The sequence below is a fragment of the Chrysemys picta genome, chromosome 2 (assembly GCF_011386835.1).
Source record: "Chrysemys picta bellii isolate R12L10 chromosome 2, ASM1138683v2, whole genome shotgun sequence".
In the NCBI taxonomy this organism is placed as follows: domain Eukaryota; kingdom Metazoa; phylum Chordata; order Testudines; family Emydidae; genus Chrysemys; species Chrysemys picta.
In genome coordinates, this window is record NC_088792.1 from 119,409,798 (window position 1) to 119,424,529 (window position 14,732).

Consider the following 14,732-nt stretch of genomic DNA (forward strand, 5'->3'; position numbering starts at 1 on the left):
TGATCCACAGAGAGCTCTAGGGTAGACAACACTCTAGCATGCTAGTTATTCCAAAAGGGAGTGTAACACCACAGCCACTGGCCGAGCAGGTTTAAATACCATGGTGTTAAACACCAGCAGCCAAGTCTGTCATTTTCTGTTCATAGCATATGGCAGAGGCTCTTTCAGGGCACATCTACACTTAGGGTGGTGTGTAAAGTAACACCGCATGCCCCGCTAGCATAGGTATACATAGCAGTGTGGATGGTGAGACATGGTATAGGCGAGTAGAGCAGAGTGCTACTGGGCTCAGTACATGCCCAAGCAGTCTCTCTCACATCTCAGGGAAGGCTCTGGCAGTGGGGAAGCAGCAGGCAAAGGCTCCAGCAGCTCCCTGAGCCTTTCCTGCCCCTGGAGCCTTTCACTGTCGGGTGTAGCTACACACTGCAGTGACAAGTACACAACCTGCCTTTCACTGTGCTGTTTAGCTACACGTGTAGTGCCTGTACTCTACCCACCACCCTAAATGCAGCTATAGCCTTACTGGCTCCTGTGGACATGACAGGCCTGGGGGAATGCACAGGCAGTGGCTTTTCAAGGAGCCACCTACTGAAGTCTAAAAAAGCCACATTTGCCCTCCTGCTTTAAAGCTAAAGGACATCCTAACCCACTCCATCAAAACAAGTAACCTATTTGAGACACCTGCTTTTCAGATCAACAGTCCCAAAACAAGTACAGTAATACTGCTGAGAAATCCTGGCTGCAGCCCACTCAGCAAACAGAAGCAGTAAGTGCTGCACCTGTTAGAACGGTCATGTTTTGGGGTTATACAATGTTCCCCAATTAGACAGCAGGAAGCCTGACACCACACGCACTGCCCTTCTTTCCAGATTAGGCCTCACCGATTCGTGCTGGGTCTCTGTTCTTTCTCCCCCACCCAGGTAGTGAAGTGTGGCTGTACATATTTTAGGAAAGTTTGTTCCAATTTGATGCTGTTCTATAACACAGTGACAAACTATCAGGTTCCTCATTTTTCACAAATGTTTTACTGTTTTAGTGTAAACTCATGGATTGACCCTAGTTTGTCTCCCTCACTGAAGTCCCTTCTACATCAAGTCGTTGTCTGTAACAAAAATAACCAACCTCAGATGCATTTTGCCACTGAATAGATTCTGGTGTCCAGGGCCCCTTTACTTGGCTACTGCTCCCCAAGGCTACAAGTTTAGAGGTTGGTCTTCCTTGTCAGTGAGAGCCTAAGCAGAGAAATCTGCACTGCAGCAATGGAATGGCCTTCCTGACACTGACTGCAGGCTTTTGGCATTCCCAGAGAATGCCTCATGACACAGCAGCCAGTGAGGATCATCACTGATAAGTAGCACATGTTCCTACAGGTAGCCCCCCTATTCTGTGGGCTACCCTGTCAAGGTATATAGAAGGCAGCTATGGACCAAAATTTGGACTCCACAAGCCACATTCTGGCCGCCTTTTTTTGTATGTGATTTGAATGAGTGTTGTGTGCAACTTAGGGTTGTTGAGGTTTATTCTCACTGCTAGAATAAGATATTCTTGAAGTCTTCTGGGAAAAAAATAGTTTCATACCATAATATCCTTGACAATCTGTTGCACAAGAAGTTCACTTGTCACCATGTGACTCCTGAGCTGTCCATGCTGCATTAGCAAACGCAACAACTGACCAATGACAGGCAGTTCTTCCCGACAGGCCCTGCTCACTTGAAGACTCTGCAGCATCAACCTAAACACTCGTGGCACGAGAGCTAGCACTGAAATACACGATCCCCATAACGTGTCCCTGGGGAGAGGAAATAACAAGCAATTAACAGAGTTGGCAATTTCTCAAGCACAGAATAGAAATGTGTTGAAAGTGTGTTCCCAGGCCGTATCCTTATCTGCACAAGTCAAGGTGTCCATGAAGTTAAGATTGATAGATTTGATAGTCTGTTTTCAACTATACACACATGGCAATTCAAAGGGATGCAGTGAATCCACATGAAGGAGTATTAGAGAAACACAACAATATTCCACAAGGGTCATACAGCAAGTAAAGGAGAATAAAATTTACATCCACTCCTGGACCTTACTGATATTGAGGAAGCCTTTGTGTTAACTTATGGTGGTAATTAGACCCCTTCCCAACCAAGCAGAGATAAAGACAGTAACTTTTACTGTGTGTGTTTAAAAGGCACAAGAAACTAGCAGGGAGAGGGACACAAGGTGTTTATCAATCATAAAATAATAACTACCGTATATACTCATTCATAAGCCGAATTGTTTTAGTAAAAAAGGGAAGCACCAGAGATGGGGGTCGGCTTATGAACGGGTATAGAAAGGGAGAGGTGGGACACAAGCCCCTCCCCGCAACAGAGGGAGCAAGGAGAGGCAGCACAGCCATAAGGGAAGAGGCGGGGCCAGAGTCTCTCCACTTCTGGCCACGCTGCTCTCCCCCCAGCCTCCGAAGCAGCTGCAGCTCCGGGGCTGGCAGGCTGCAGTCATGCCGCTCGGCCCCGTCCCCCAGAGCAGGCTGTGGCCGTGCCACCCGAGCACTGGAGCACGCTGTGGCCGTGCCGCCCGGCCCAGCCTGCTGGAACAGGCTGCGGCCGCACTGCCCAGCGTGCCGGAGCAGCTCCAGCCAGGCCAGAGACATCCTCCCCTGGCCCTCCCCAGATAAGATGGGAAGGGACGGGATGGGGAGCATGAAGGGGTGACGGGATGGGGTGGGGTCATGTGGGGAGTAGTCACAGGGGTTACTCCCCTGACCCCCAGCTTCTCCCCCCCCAAAAAATTTCCCCACCAGTTGCTATCCCGGCCCGTCAGGGTAAGCAGCTAGCGCACCGGGACACTTTGTTTACTTAGGTTTACCTCCGTGCCTGCGGACGCTCAAGGTAAACAAACCAGAGAAGCACCAGACCACCAGTGGCTTATCCTGATGGCCCGGGAGCCAAAGTTTGCTGACCCTTGAATTATAGGGTCGGCTTATGAACGGATTATACAAAAATTTCCACTTTTACTTATCCATCTTGGGGGGGGATCAGCTTATAAATGAACCAGCTTATGATAGAGTATATACGGTAAGTCCTACATACACAGTTTTTAATGTAAATTCTAAAACTAAAAACTAGGGCTCACAAGCAATTAAAAAAATTAATCACGATTAATCGTGCTGTTAAACAATAGAATACCATTTATTTTCAATATTTTTGGATGTTTACTACATTTTCAAATATATTAATTTCAATCAACAGAATACAAAGTGTACAGTGCTTACTGTATATTTATTTTTTATTACAAATATTTGGCACTGTAAAAAACAAAAAAAAATATTTTTCAATTTACCTCATACAAGTACTGTAGTGCAATCTCTTTATCACGAAAGTTGAACTTACAAATGTAGAATTATGTACAAAAAAATAACTGCATTCAAAGATAAAACAATGTAAAACTTTAGCGCCTACAAGTCCACACAGTCCTACTTCTTGGTCAGCCGATCACTCAGACAAACAAGGTTGGTTACAATTTGCAGGAGATAATGCTGCCCGCTTCTTGTGTACCATGTCACTTGAAAGTGAGAACAGGCGTTCACATAGCATTGTTGTAGCTGGCGTTGCAAGATATTTAAGTGCCAGATGTGCTAAAGATTCATATGTCGCTTCAACCACCATTCCAGAGGACATGCGTCCATGCTGATGACATGCATCCATGCTGAAGACGGGTTCTGCTCGATAAAAATCCAAAGCAGTGTGGACCAATGCATGTTCATTTTCATCATCTGAGTCAGATGCCACCAGCGGAAGGTTGATTTTCTCTTTTGGTGGTTTGGTTTCTGTAGTTTCTGCATCAGAGCGTTGCTCTTTTAAGACTTCTGAAAGCATGCTGCACACCTCTTCCTTCTCAGATTTTGGAAGGCACTTTAGATTCTTAAACCTTGGGTCAAGTGCTGTAGCTATTTTTAGAAATCTCACACAGGTACTTTCTTTGCGTTTTGTCAAATCTGCAGCGAAAGTGTTCTTAAAACGAACAACATGCGCGGGGGTCATCATCTGACTGCTATAACATGAAATATATGCAGAAACAGAGCAGGAGACATACAAGTCTCGCCCCAAGGAGTACAGTCACAAATTTAATTGACGCTTTTTTTTTTTTTTTTTTAAATGAGCATCAGCAGCATGGAAGCTGTCCTCTGGAATGGTGGCCAAAGCATGGAAGGGGCATATGAATGTTTAGCTTATCTGGCATGTAAATACTTTGCAACACCAGCTACAAAAGTGCCATGCGAACGCCTGTTCTCACTTTCAGGTGACACTGTAAATAAGAAGCAGGCAGAAGCATCTCCAGCAAATTGTAACCAACCTGGTTTGTCTGAGTGATTGGCTGACCAAGAAGTAGGACTGGGTGGACTTGTAGGCTCTAAAGTTTTACACTTTTGTTTTTGAGTGCAGATATGTAACCAAAAAAATCTGCATTTGTAAGTTACACTTTCACGATGAAGAGATTGCACGTCAGTTCGTGCATGAGGTGAATTGAAAAATACTATTTCTTTTGTTTATCATTTTACAGTGCATATATTTGTAATCAAAAATAATAATATAAATTGAGCATGGTGTACTTTGTATCCTGTGTTGTAATTGAAATCAATATTGAAAATGTAGAAAAACATCCAAAAATATTTAATACATTTCAATTGGTATTCTATTGTTATAAGTGCGATTAATCACAATTAATTTTTTGAGTTAATCACATGAGTTAACTGCAATTAATTGACAAAAAAAATCACTTACCCTCCTATGCAAATTAATACTTTCAACAACTTCAGCAATTAATTGACAGCCCAACTAAGCACCATTTGATATGAAAACAATTCTTCTCTTTATTGTACAGTGGTTAACATCACATCCACCACAATCTCTCCATTACTGAGAGGACAGCTGTAGTCCCTGAAATCCAACCACCCGCAGATAGTGATCAAACCAGCAGTCAAAGGGTGTGCTATAATAGTCCTCAACTGTGATGATTTCATTAACAAGGCCAATCGTCAACTCTCCGACACCACCTACTGCAAAGAACTCAACGAAGACCCCGCACCACAATTCAGCCAGGAATTTAAAGGTATCATCAAATCCTTCTCCAGAAAACTCCAACAGAAACTCTACAACCTCACCCCTCCCCCTTACCCCAAGGACCTTCTACATGCTTACCAAGATACATAATCAAGGGAACCCAGGCAGACCCATATCTGGCCATGGCACTCTTACTAAAAGAATATCAAAACTCATAGAAACCATGCTCAAAACCACTCAGCACACAAAGGGCCAGATTCCTGCAGGACCAACAACTGATTTTCTCCAGAAACTCTGCAATACTAACAACTTTTCTCAGAACACCACCCTTGCCATGATGGATGTCACCTCCCAATACACCAATATCCCTCACAATGAGAGCATCGCTGCCTCCCCCAGATATCTACACGACAATGGACATCCCTCAGATATCCACCCCAAACAGATAGTCAACCTCATCCATTACAACTTGTCTCTTTCACCAATAAAAGATGAGGTACTATCTATCTTGTTTCTTTAAAAAAAATATACATTCCATGTACAATGGTAAACATACTTGCGTGGTTTAAATATATCTAGCCTTTTTTAGTCAATCTGATTTCCAAATTCTATAAAATCATGTCTGAGAAGCTTTGCTAAAGCTCAATATTCTAGTTAGTTAAGCGTATAGACTAATTAAAAGCACTAGTGTCTTAGAACAATGACTTTCTAAATCCAAGAATTTTAAGTGACGCTTTCACTGTTCCTAATGAACCAAAGGCTAAATCCAAAGATTAAGGTATGAATGCCTACCTTTCCAGAGCCAAGATATAATATTGTTTTCTGACATAACCTACAACAACTATAATAAGCAAAAGCTTTGAAATAACTTTTTATAATTCCAGCTAACCGTACATATGGTGGGGTTTTCCTAAATCCAACAATTATTTCAGAATAAGCATGAATAGGGGCCAAAGCACAAAGTGAAACAAGTCACAAGTATTCAAACATTGATGTTAAATTAAAGAAATTCTCTGTCATTTACAACAAGCATTACCTCTTCCGCACATGTTCTGCATCCTCTTTGTCTAAAGTTAACAGGAAGTAAAGAAGACTATAACAGCAAGAGGCTAGAAACTTGTGTAGATTTTCACTAAGGATGCAAGCTTGATCCAGGAGCTTACTTATGGCACACAAAACAGATCCAGCTGTGCTATCAGGTATTACAGCCAGTCCAACCTAGGAGACAAAGCAAGTTCATTATCTCTGACAGAAACAGTCTTTTATTGGTATACAAACACGGCTAGAGTAGAACATTTCTCTTCTAGAATATCACAAAAAAAATCACTTACCCTCCTATGCAAATTAATACTTTCAACAACTTTTTAAAATTGCCCTCATTTTCCCTAGGGAAGCAACTCCTATGTTAAACTGAAGGCAAAATATTAACATAAATCTAAATATCCAGTAATAATAAATAAAATATGCCATATAGCAATCTTACATTTATTACGTTTAGTTAAACAAACATTTATTCCAGCTCAAGGTAAGGATTTAAAGCAAAGATGATCAGAAAAACAAAAGCAATGGCCAATTGGTGTTGCTTTTCTTGGCTGGGGGTGAACAAGTTCTCCGTGTTTCACAAGAAGTCCTATTTTTCTTCCACTTGAAATTTCCCAATCCAAAAGCCCTGCATCACAGCCACCACTTCTCCCATCAAGGACTAGACAGGACTCACTTGGACCCATGAGCACTGCTGCCTAATGTAGACAGGTCACTCGAGCACAGAACCTAGGCCACACACAGAAACGAACTCTTGCAGTGTTCCCAGCCCACAAAGTGAAACAACAGGATCCAACAGCAAATTGAAGAGCACTAATCTGGGGTACGAGTCTGGATCCATAATGCTTTGAGAAATTTTCATTTGAGGTCACCAGTAAAGAGTAGACACAAATTTCCTTCACTACACATCTCTGTATAGCCAAATAGGAACTTAATGTTCATTTATCAGGAATTACAGTAGTTTTTATAAAATCTTCCAATGTCCTATGACCGCTGGCAACATGAAGAGATAGTAAGCAGGTAGCCCAAACAACAGGGAAGGACAAACCACACATACAATACTCATCTCAAACATAACTAAAAAGGAAACGAAGCTTCCTTCGTTTGTGGTTTGTTTACATAGCTCAGCAGGAAAGAGAGTCAAAAGATGTTTTAGTTTTGGCAAACAAGAAACTTTACTTTATATTCAGTTCTCAGATCGCTGACCCACAAAGTAGATTTAAAAGGGGAGTTGAATAATCATCCCATCTACTGCATATGCCCCAAAGAACCCTCAACTGGTTTTCTCTGTGAAGAGACTAACAAAGGATCCAGTCCTGCAACACAACAGAGCATCGAGTTAAACTTCATGAATAGTGTTAAAGCCAAGGATTAGCGTAAAAATAGTAGTCACTATACCAAAAGAAAGAGATACAGTCCAAATACATTAATAGGACTTCTGGGTGATTTTAATATAGCTAACTTCAGTATTAGTGTGTCTCAAGTGACAGGAGAGGAAATCTGCTACATAGGCTTAACTGCTGAAATCATCATGAGAATGAGAACAAAGACAGCGGGAAAGTTCATAAATAAGATGGCATTTATTGATAAAAGTTATTTTCCTTTAAAAAATGCCAATGGAAGAGCAACAGAATGGGGTGTGTTTCCTTTTGACTACAGCAGACAGCAAGCAGGAATTACTGCTAGGTAGCCTGTCCCCTTTTTATACCCGTGTTTAGCGGCATAAGGAGTTAGGTAGCCTGGATGCAGACACTGCTAAGCAGAAAATGTCAATTTCATGCGCACTGAGGTATTTACCAAGAGTGGGGATCCACACAGATAATGCTTGAAGAACTGATTCTTTCTGTACAAAATGCTTTATGCTGAAATAAATATTCTCCTTCAAAGCAGATGGTAAATATCAGTTTTAGCCAATCATGCATCTCTATATCTGGGAAGTGATCAGCTAATTTCTTGACTGAGTCTTTGGCACTTGGGAGATTCCAAGAATATTTTATTGCATAAACCTGATTTTTTATGTTTGTTACATCTGATAGATAATTTAACATCCTGACTCTCAATGTGTATAGAAGACAGTTATTCATAGATTCTAAGGCCAGAGGGTCCATTAGATTATCACCCTATTTCTGCATCAAGCCCATCACTTCTGCTTGTGCTAGAACAGAGGTCTCAAAAGGGGGGGGTGCCACTCATCAAACTTTCTAAGGGAGGAGTGGTGAGTCTTCTAATAATGGCATTGCAACGTGGAGCATGGAGTCTCAATGCCACTCAAATATGGCCCGGCTGCCCCTCTGTTATGCCAGATAGAGGGGTGGCCAGGCCAAATTTGAGTGGTGTGCAACAGGTCGCAACACCACTCACTCAAAATGGTGAGTGGGCCAAATTGGCGGTAGGAAGAGACTATGTAACCATCTGATGGTGGGTGACACATGCTAATCGCTATCAGGTCAATCCACAGTGAGCTAAGGGAAGGGCCTGTCATTTTAAGAGTAGGAAGATAGCAGATATTCCTGCTGTTTTGGACTGTCTCTGAAGATATATGGTTTTGCTGGGCCCAGGCAAAGAAATGTTTCCATTTGGCTAGGTAACATTTTCTGGTGAAGAATGTTTTGCACAGCTTCACAGCAGGAACATTATAGACTCGACATCCATCCATATACCAAACTGTGAGATAAAGAGCATCAGGTTTGGGATTCCTAACCCTACCATTTTTCTGGGTCAAAAGATCCGGTAAGGTCCAAATGCTGATGGGCAGATGGGATGACATTTGTAGGAGGCTTGGTAATCAGAATTGTCTGGGCCATCTGGGAGCAATGAGGATGACTTGTGTCCTGTCTAGTCAAATCTTCTGCAGAACCTGACATAGTAGTGGCTGGCAGGGAAGGCACAACTGAAGTGATCAGTCCAAGGTAGGAGATGAGCATCACCCTGGAATACTGACTCTGAGCTCCCTTGGAGCAGTATATGTTGCACTTCTTGGGGGTTCCCTAATGAGTGAAGATACTGTTTACTACTGAATCATATAATTGCCACTCATGTTGATGGTGAAATGCCCGCTGAGGCGGTCTGCCAGTGAATTCTGGGTACCTGGGAAGTACACTGCCAATAGGGTGATGTGGTTCTGTATACACCACTTCCATGCAGAGGGGGACGGAGCATGCTCCTTCCTACTGGTTTACACAGAAACGGGCAGTTATGTTTTCCAACATTATCAGGATGGGATGGGATAGTATGAATGGCAGGAATGTTTTGCAACCTTCATGTACCGCTCTCAGTTCCAGAAGATGCGCATTTGAGCTTCCCAAGGTGTCAGAGTGCCTTGCTTTGTGTGATTGTACATGTGGGCTCCCCAGCCCATCAGAGAGGCATCTGTAATCATCTTTTTGTCTGGTGTAGGGGCTAGAAAGGGAACTCCCATGGACACATGTCCAGGGTCACTCCACCATACCAGAGAGACCCTCACCTAGGAAGGAATTATCACTATAGTATTCATGCTGTGCTTGCTTGGTCTATACACTGTTTGGAGCCAAGCCTCTAGGCAATGGAGGAGGAGTCTAGCAAATGGCAATGCATAAATATACGATGCTTCTCCCTGTTGGAGAAGAGACTGTACCTCCTAAAGGAGGAGCCTTTCACGAGAGTGGTCCCTGAAAAGGGACAGGGAAGTGAGTTTTGGAGGAGGCGGGTAGAGAATCTTGATGGTATAGCCAGAACGGATGATATCCAGAACCCACTTGTCTATTAATGCTGCCCAATTGTGGGAAAATTGTACAACCAGCCCCCCAAATGGATCTCGGGATTAGGTAGAGATGGCATTGATACTGGTTTGCAGCTCTCTAAAAGTTGTCAAAAATATCCCTTGGCTGGAATGTGAAATTGAGTAGCCATAGTTGAAGTAGAAAGCACAGGGTATCTTGGACTCTACATTTTCTGTCATTTGCAGGGTGGCTAAAGGTATTTTATCTTTGGGGCAAGTGTATATATGCCCAGGAAACAGAGGGTTGCCCTTGAGTCTTTCAATAAGTGCGAACACTTGTCCGTCCTCTCATTGAAAAGATGAGTCTCATAGAAAGGTAATACAGTGTTTTGAAACCCCGAAGAGTGCAGCCATTATTCCTGTCACATTACAATGGTAGCGGTCATTGCTCTTGATGCCGTATCAGCTGCACTGACTGCAGCTTATAAAGAGATTCTGGCCAATAGTTTACCCCCACCAATAAGGGCTTGAATCTAAGCCCTGTCCTCCTGGGGCAACTTGTCCCTAAAGTCTAGAAACTTAGAGTAATTCAGGAAATTGTATTTGGTGAGAAAGGCCTGATAGTTTGAGATTTTAAACTGCAGGCTGATAGATGTAATCATCTTCCTTCCCAGAAGACTGAGACGCTTGGCCTCCTTATCTGCAGGGATGTCCCTTAGGTGTTGTCTGGATCTTTGCATGGCCGCCTAGACCACTGAGGAGTTTGCAACAGGGTGGGCAACAAGAACTCCCCTCCTTTAGCCAGGACAAAGTATCACTTCTCTGACTACTTGGAGGGGGGACACATATAGCTAGTGTGTGGCACACAACGTTTGTCAGTTCTAATGACTTCATTTACATTTCAAACCTGAAGGTTACAGGATATCCAGGAGCTTATGCTGAGGGTCCTGGATCTCCTCTAGGGAGATCTGGAGTTCTTCTGCCTCTCCATAACAGCTCCTGAAACGGTCTATAATCATCTGGGGGAGGTGCAGAGGCTGGAGTGACTGCTTCATTGGGTGACTAGAACAATACCATGACAGAGCCTAGTGGAACTGGCAGATCCAGCTCATCTTCCCCTTCTTCTGTGGGCTCAGAGGTTTCAGACTGACATCTTGGAAGAGAATGGTGATAAGACTACCTGTTGGAATGACAGATTCCAAGTAACATGCGTAAGGGTCCCAAATAAGGTCAGTCTGAGGAATCAAAAGGCGGGTTGTGGTGGCATTGGGTACACACTGGTCCCAAGGAGCAAGTTCTTTCCTGGGTGGCCAAACCAGGTTCCAGGAGATTCTCAATTCCCTATCTGGGCTGAATTCCTTAGGTGGTGGAGAAGCAGTTCCACTGGTACATCTGACTTTCTCAAAGATGAAAAGGTCGGATCCAGCTCCATCTGTGGTGCTGTCAGCATCAATGAGAGGAAACTGTGGATAGAGGTTGGGATAGGTGTAGGTTTTTTCCAGAGTCCTAGATTCCTGCAGGCATTTGTATCTCCCTGGTGAGGATCAGTTCCAGTATCAAGAGAGATCGTGGGTCCAGGAGGACAAAGATATTGTCTGGACTAGTATAAGTCACTGGCACATTCAGAAGTTGTGCCTTGTCAGTCCATACCATCAGAGTAGGTGTAGACAGCAGTTCCTCATTGGGCCATGACAGTACCGTCAGTGAATGAGTCTCCGACCGCACGGTTTTTGATGATACTGGCAGTTCCTGTTCCTTAGAATCCCAGTGTTTCATTTTAGGTTGCACCGCAGTCAGTGTCAAAGTCAATGCGGAGGCTGGTACCAAAGGAGTCTTGCGCCTATACGTCTTTTGAACATGATCATGTGGCTTAGGAGGACCTGAGTCCTTATGGCTTGGGTGTGAAGGCTCAACCAACTTTGACAGGGAAGGATCTCTCCTCTTAGTGAGTCTAGGAGAAGATCTGGTTTTATGTTTAAGAAAGTGCCCTTTACTCTCACGAGGGGGACCAGCCAAAAGGTCCTTCCCTAGTACTAGGGCATGCTCCTTGCCAACTCTGTCTGATGTACAGGGGGATCTCCCTGGCCAGGGCCTGTCTGGGGTCTCATTGCATGCTCTATAAGGTGCTTCCAAAGGCAAAGCTCTTCTGACTGCCGTACGCTGCTGGGAAAAGAACAACAGATACTTCACTGGGCAAAAAGAACAGGAGTAGTTGTGGCACCTTAGAAACTAACAAATTTATTTCAGCATAAGCTTTCGTGGGCTACAGCTCACTTCTTCAGATGCACAGAGTGGAACACACAGACAGAAGATATTTATACATAAAGAGAACATGAAAAGGTGGAAGTACGCATACCAATTGTAAGAGGCCAATCAATTGAGATGAGCTATCAGTAGCAGCAGAAGAAAAAACTTTGAAGTGATAATCGAGATGACCCATAGAAGGTGTGAGGAGAACTTAACATGGGGGGAAAAAAATTCAATTAGTGTAATGACCCAACCATTCCCAATCTCTGTTTAGGCCTAAGTTAATTGTGTCTAATTTGCATATTAATTCGAGTTCAGCAGTCTCTCTTTGGAGTCTGTTTTTGAAGTTTTTTTGTTGCAAAACTGACACCTTCAAGTCTGTCACTGAGTGATTAGAGAGGTTGAAGTGTTCTCCCACTGGTTTTTGAATGTTATGATTTCTGAGGTCAGATTTGTGTCCATTTATTCTTTTGCGTAGAGACTGTACAGTTTGCCCAATGTACATGGCAGAGGGGCATTGCTGGCACATGATGGCATATATCACGTTGGTAGATGTGCAGGTGAACGAGCCCCTGATGGTGTGGCTGACGTGGTTAGGTCCTATGATGGTGTCACTTGAATAGATATGTGGACAGAGCTGGCATCAGGCTTTGTTGCAAGGATAGGTTCCCTGGGTTAGTATTTTTGTTGTATGGTGTGCGGTTGCTGGTGAGTATTTGCTTAAGGTTGGGAGGCTGTCTGTAAGCGAGGATTGGTCTGTCTCCCAAGATCTGTGAGAGTGAGGGATCATCTTTCAGGATGTTCACTGGGCAGAATATGAGTTTCTCTGAAGCTGCAGAGGCAATGCAGTGGTCCTTGGTGACCAAAAAGGAGCAGGGACAGGAGGTGCAGTTTTTGAAGCCCAGTATGCTGGGCATAATCTAAGTCCCACACCAGGAGAGCTAGGAGTGTTCCCCAGGGCGGGGATTTTAACACTAACTAGGGAATTAGCAAAACACTAACAACAAAAAAGGTCGAATAATATTTACAGAAAGAAGAGAAAGTGTCACTCCAGACACTGGAGGATTCCAATCCAGACCGTGCTGTGGTAAGAAGGAACTGGAGAGGTGGTTGGTCTGGTCCACCCTTTTACCCTTGTTGTGGAGCACAAGGAGAGTAGAGGTGTGGAGCCCTTGACAATACTTGAAAGAATTCACTGGTCTCAAGATAATGAAGCACATGTTTACCCACAGTGGAATACACATAGGAACCAATAAAGGAAGAATAAAGCATTGAGCACAAAATTTAGCAGAGGCACCTAGAGAAAAGGGCACAGGTTCTGGTCACTCCAGTACAGAATGTCAAAACAGTGGAGAAGATTCAGTGACGAGCAGGAAAACGGATCAAGTAAATATTCAAGTAAAACAGAGCATTGACGAATGTACTGCATGGAACATGTCCACACAGGCGAACTCCTGCATTCAAATGCTTAAACTATATTTCCCTGATAGCAGAATCCTCCTGTATTTGAGTTGTGCTTCAAACTTCTCTAACAGAGTCTAGGTATGTTTCATGTGATGGAGGAATATTTCAGCCACAAGAAATGGTTACCAACCTTTTCCTGTAACTGTTGTTTTTCCAAGATGTGTTGCACATGTCCATTTCACTATAGATGCATGCATGCTTCACACACAGTTGTCAGAGATTTTTCCCTCAGCAATACCTGTCGGGGCAGCACAAGTGACCTCTGTTGCCTCACACCACTACACAGAGCCATAAAGGGTGGAACTACCCCTGACGCTTGTTAATTCCTTTCTACCATATAGACTCCAATAGAGAGGGGACGTGGGAAGGGTCATGGAATGGACATGTGCAACACATTTCAAAAAGTAACAGTTACAAGAAAAGGTTAGTAATCATTTTTAATTTGAGTGACTGCACATGTCCATTCAGCTGTAGATGACTCTCAAGCAGTTTGAACAGGAAGTGGACTTGGAGTCTACTTGAACAGGGACTGCAGGACCACCCATCCAAATCTGGCATTGTCTTTAGATTGACGAGACATGGCACAGTGAGAGGCAAACATAGGGACTGATGACCAGATTGTTGCCTTACAAATGTCCTAGATGGGCACGTGACCCTGAAAGACAACAGAAGTAGCCTGAGACTTGGTCAAATGAGCCAACACTCTAACCGGGGATGTGATATCAGCCAATTAGTAGCTGTGGCAATCTACACTATTATGGTCACCACATTTACAAAATTATGATAAATGTTGTACAAAGTATGCCTTGTGAGGTATGACTAGAAAAGTCATAATCTGCTGAATATTATTGTCCTGTTAAAATGTGTGTATCCACATTATATATGGAAATATGAGATTTTGCTATATGTTAATTACTGGAACATGTTGTAATTCTGGGGAACGCCCACAGTCTAGCTCTTCAGAGACAACAAAGGGGTGGCCAACACCCAGCTACGTGCTAAGAGACCAGTGACTGTTTAACTGGCCATTCAGCAGCAGGGGAGTTGTAATCAAGAAATTTACTATTCACCTGAAGGACAGTCAGCAGCTCACATACGCCATGGAACTGCCTGACCCCAGGACAGAGCAAGGACTTTTTCAGTAAAAAGGATCAGGATATAAAAAGGGGGAACAAAGGCCCCTGGCCAGCTCTCTCCTCCCCCATCTTTACTGAAACAAGATTGGTTGAAAG

General features: G+C 43.5%; 1 protein-coding gene across 2 annotated transcripts in view; it reads right to left on the minus strand.

The window, feature by feature from the left end:
- Positions 1–14,732, minus strand: part of TEX10 (testis expressed 10) — a 126,412-nt gene that overhangs the window by 777 nt on the left and 110,903 nt on the right. For both annotated transcript variants that reach the window (XM_005292615.5, XM_065587218.1), the window contains exons 13-14: positions 6,088–6,269; positions 1,579–1,789 (exon numbers count right to left, since the gene is read on the minus strand). In XM_005292615.5, coding sequence (XP_005292672.2) covers positions 1,579–1,789; positions 6,088–6,269 — 393 coding nt within the window. The remainder of the gene's footprint in view (positions 1–1,578; positions 1,790–6,087; positions 6,270–14,732) is intronic.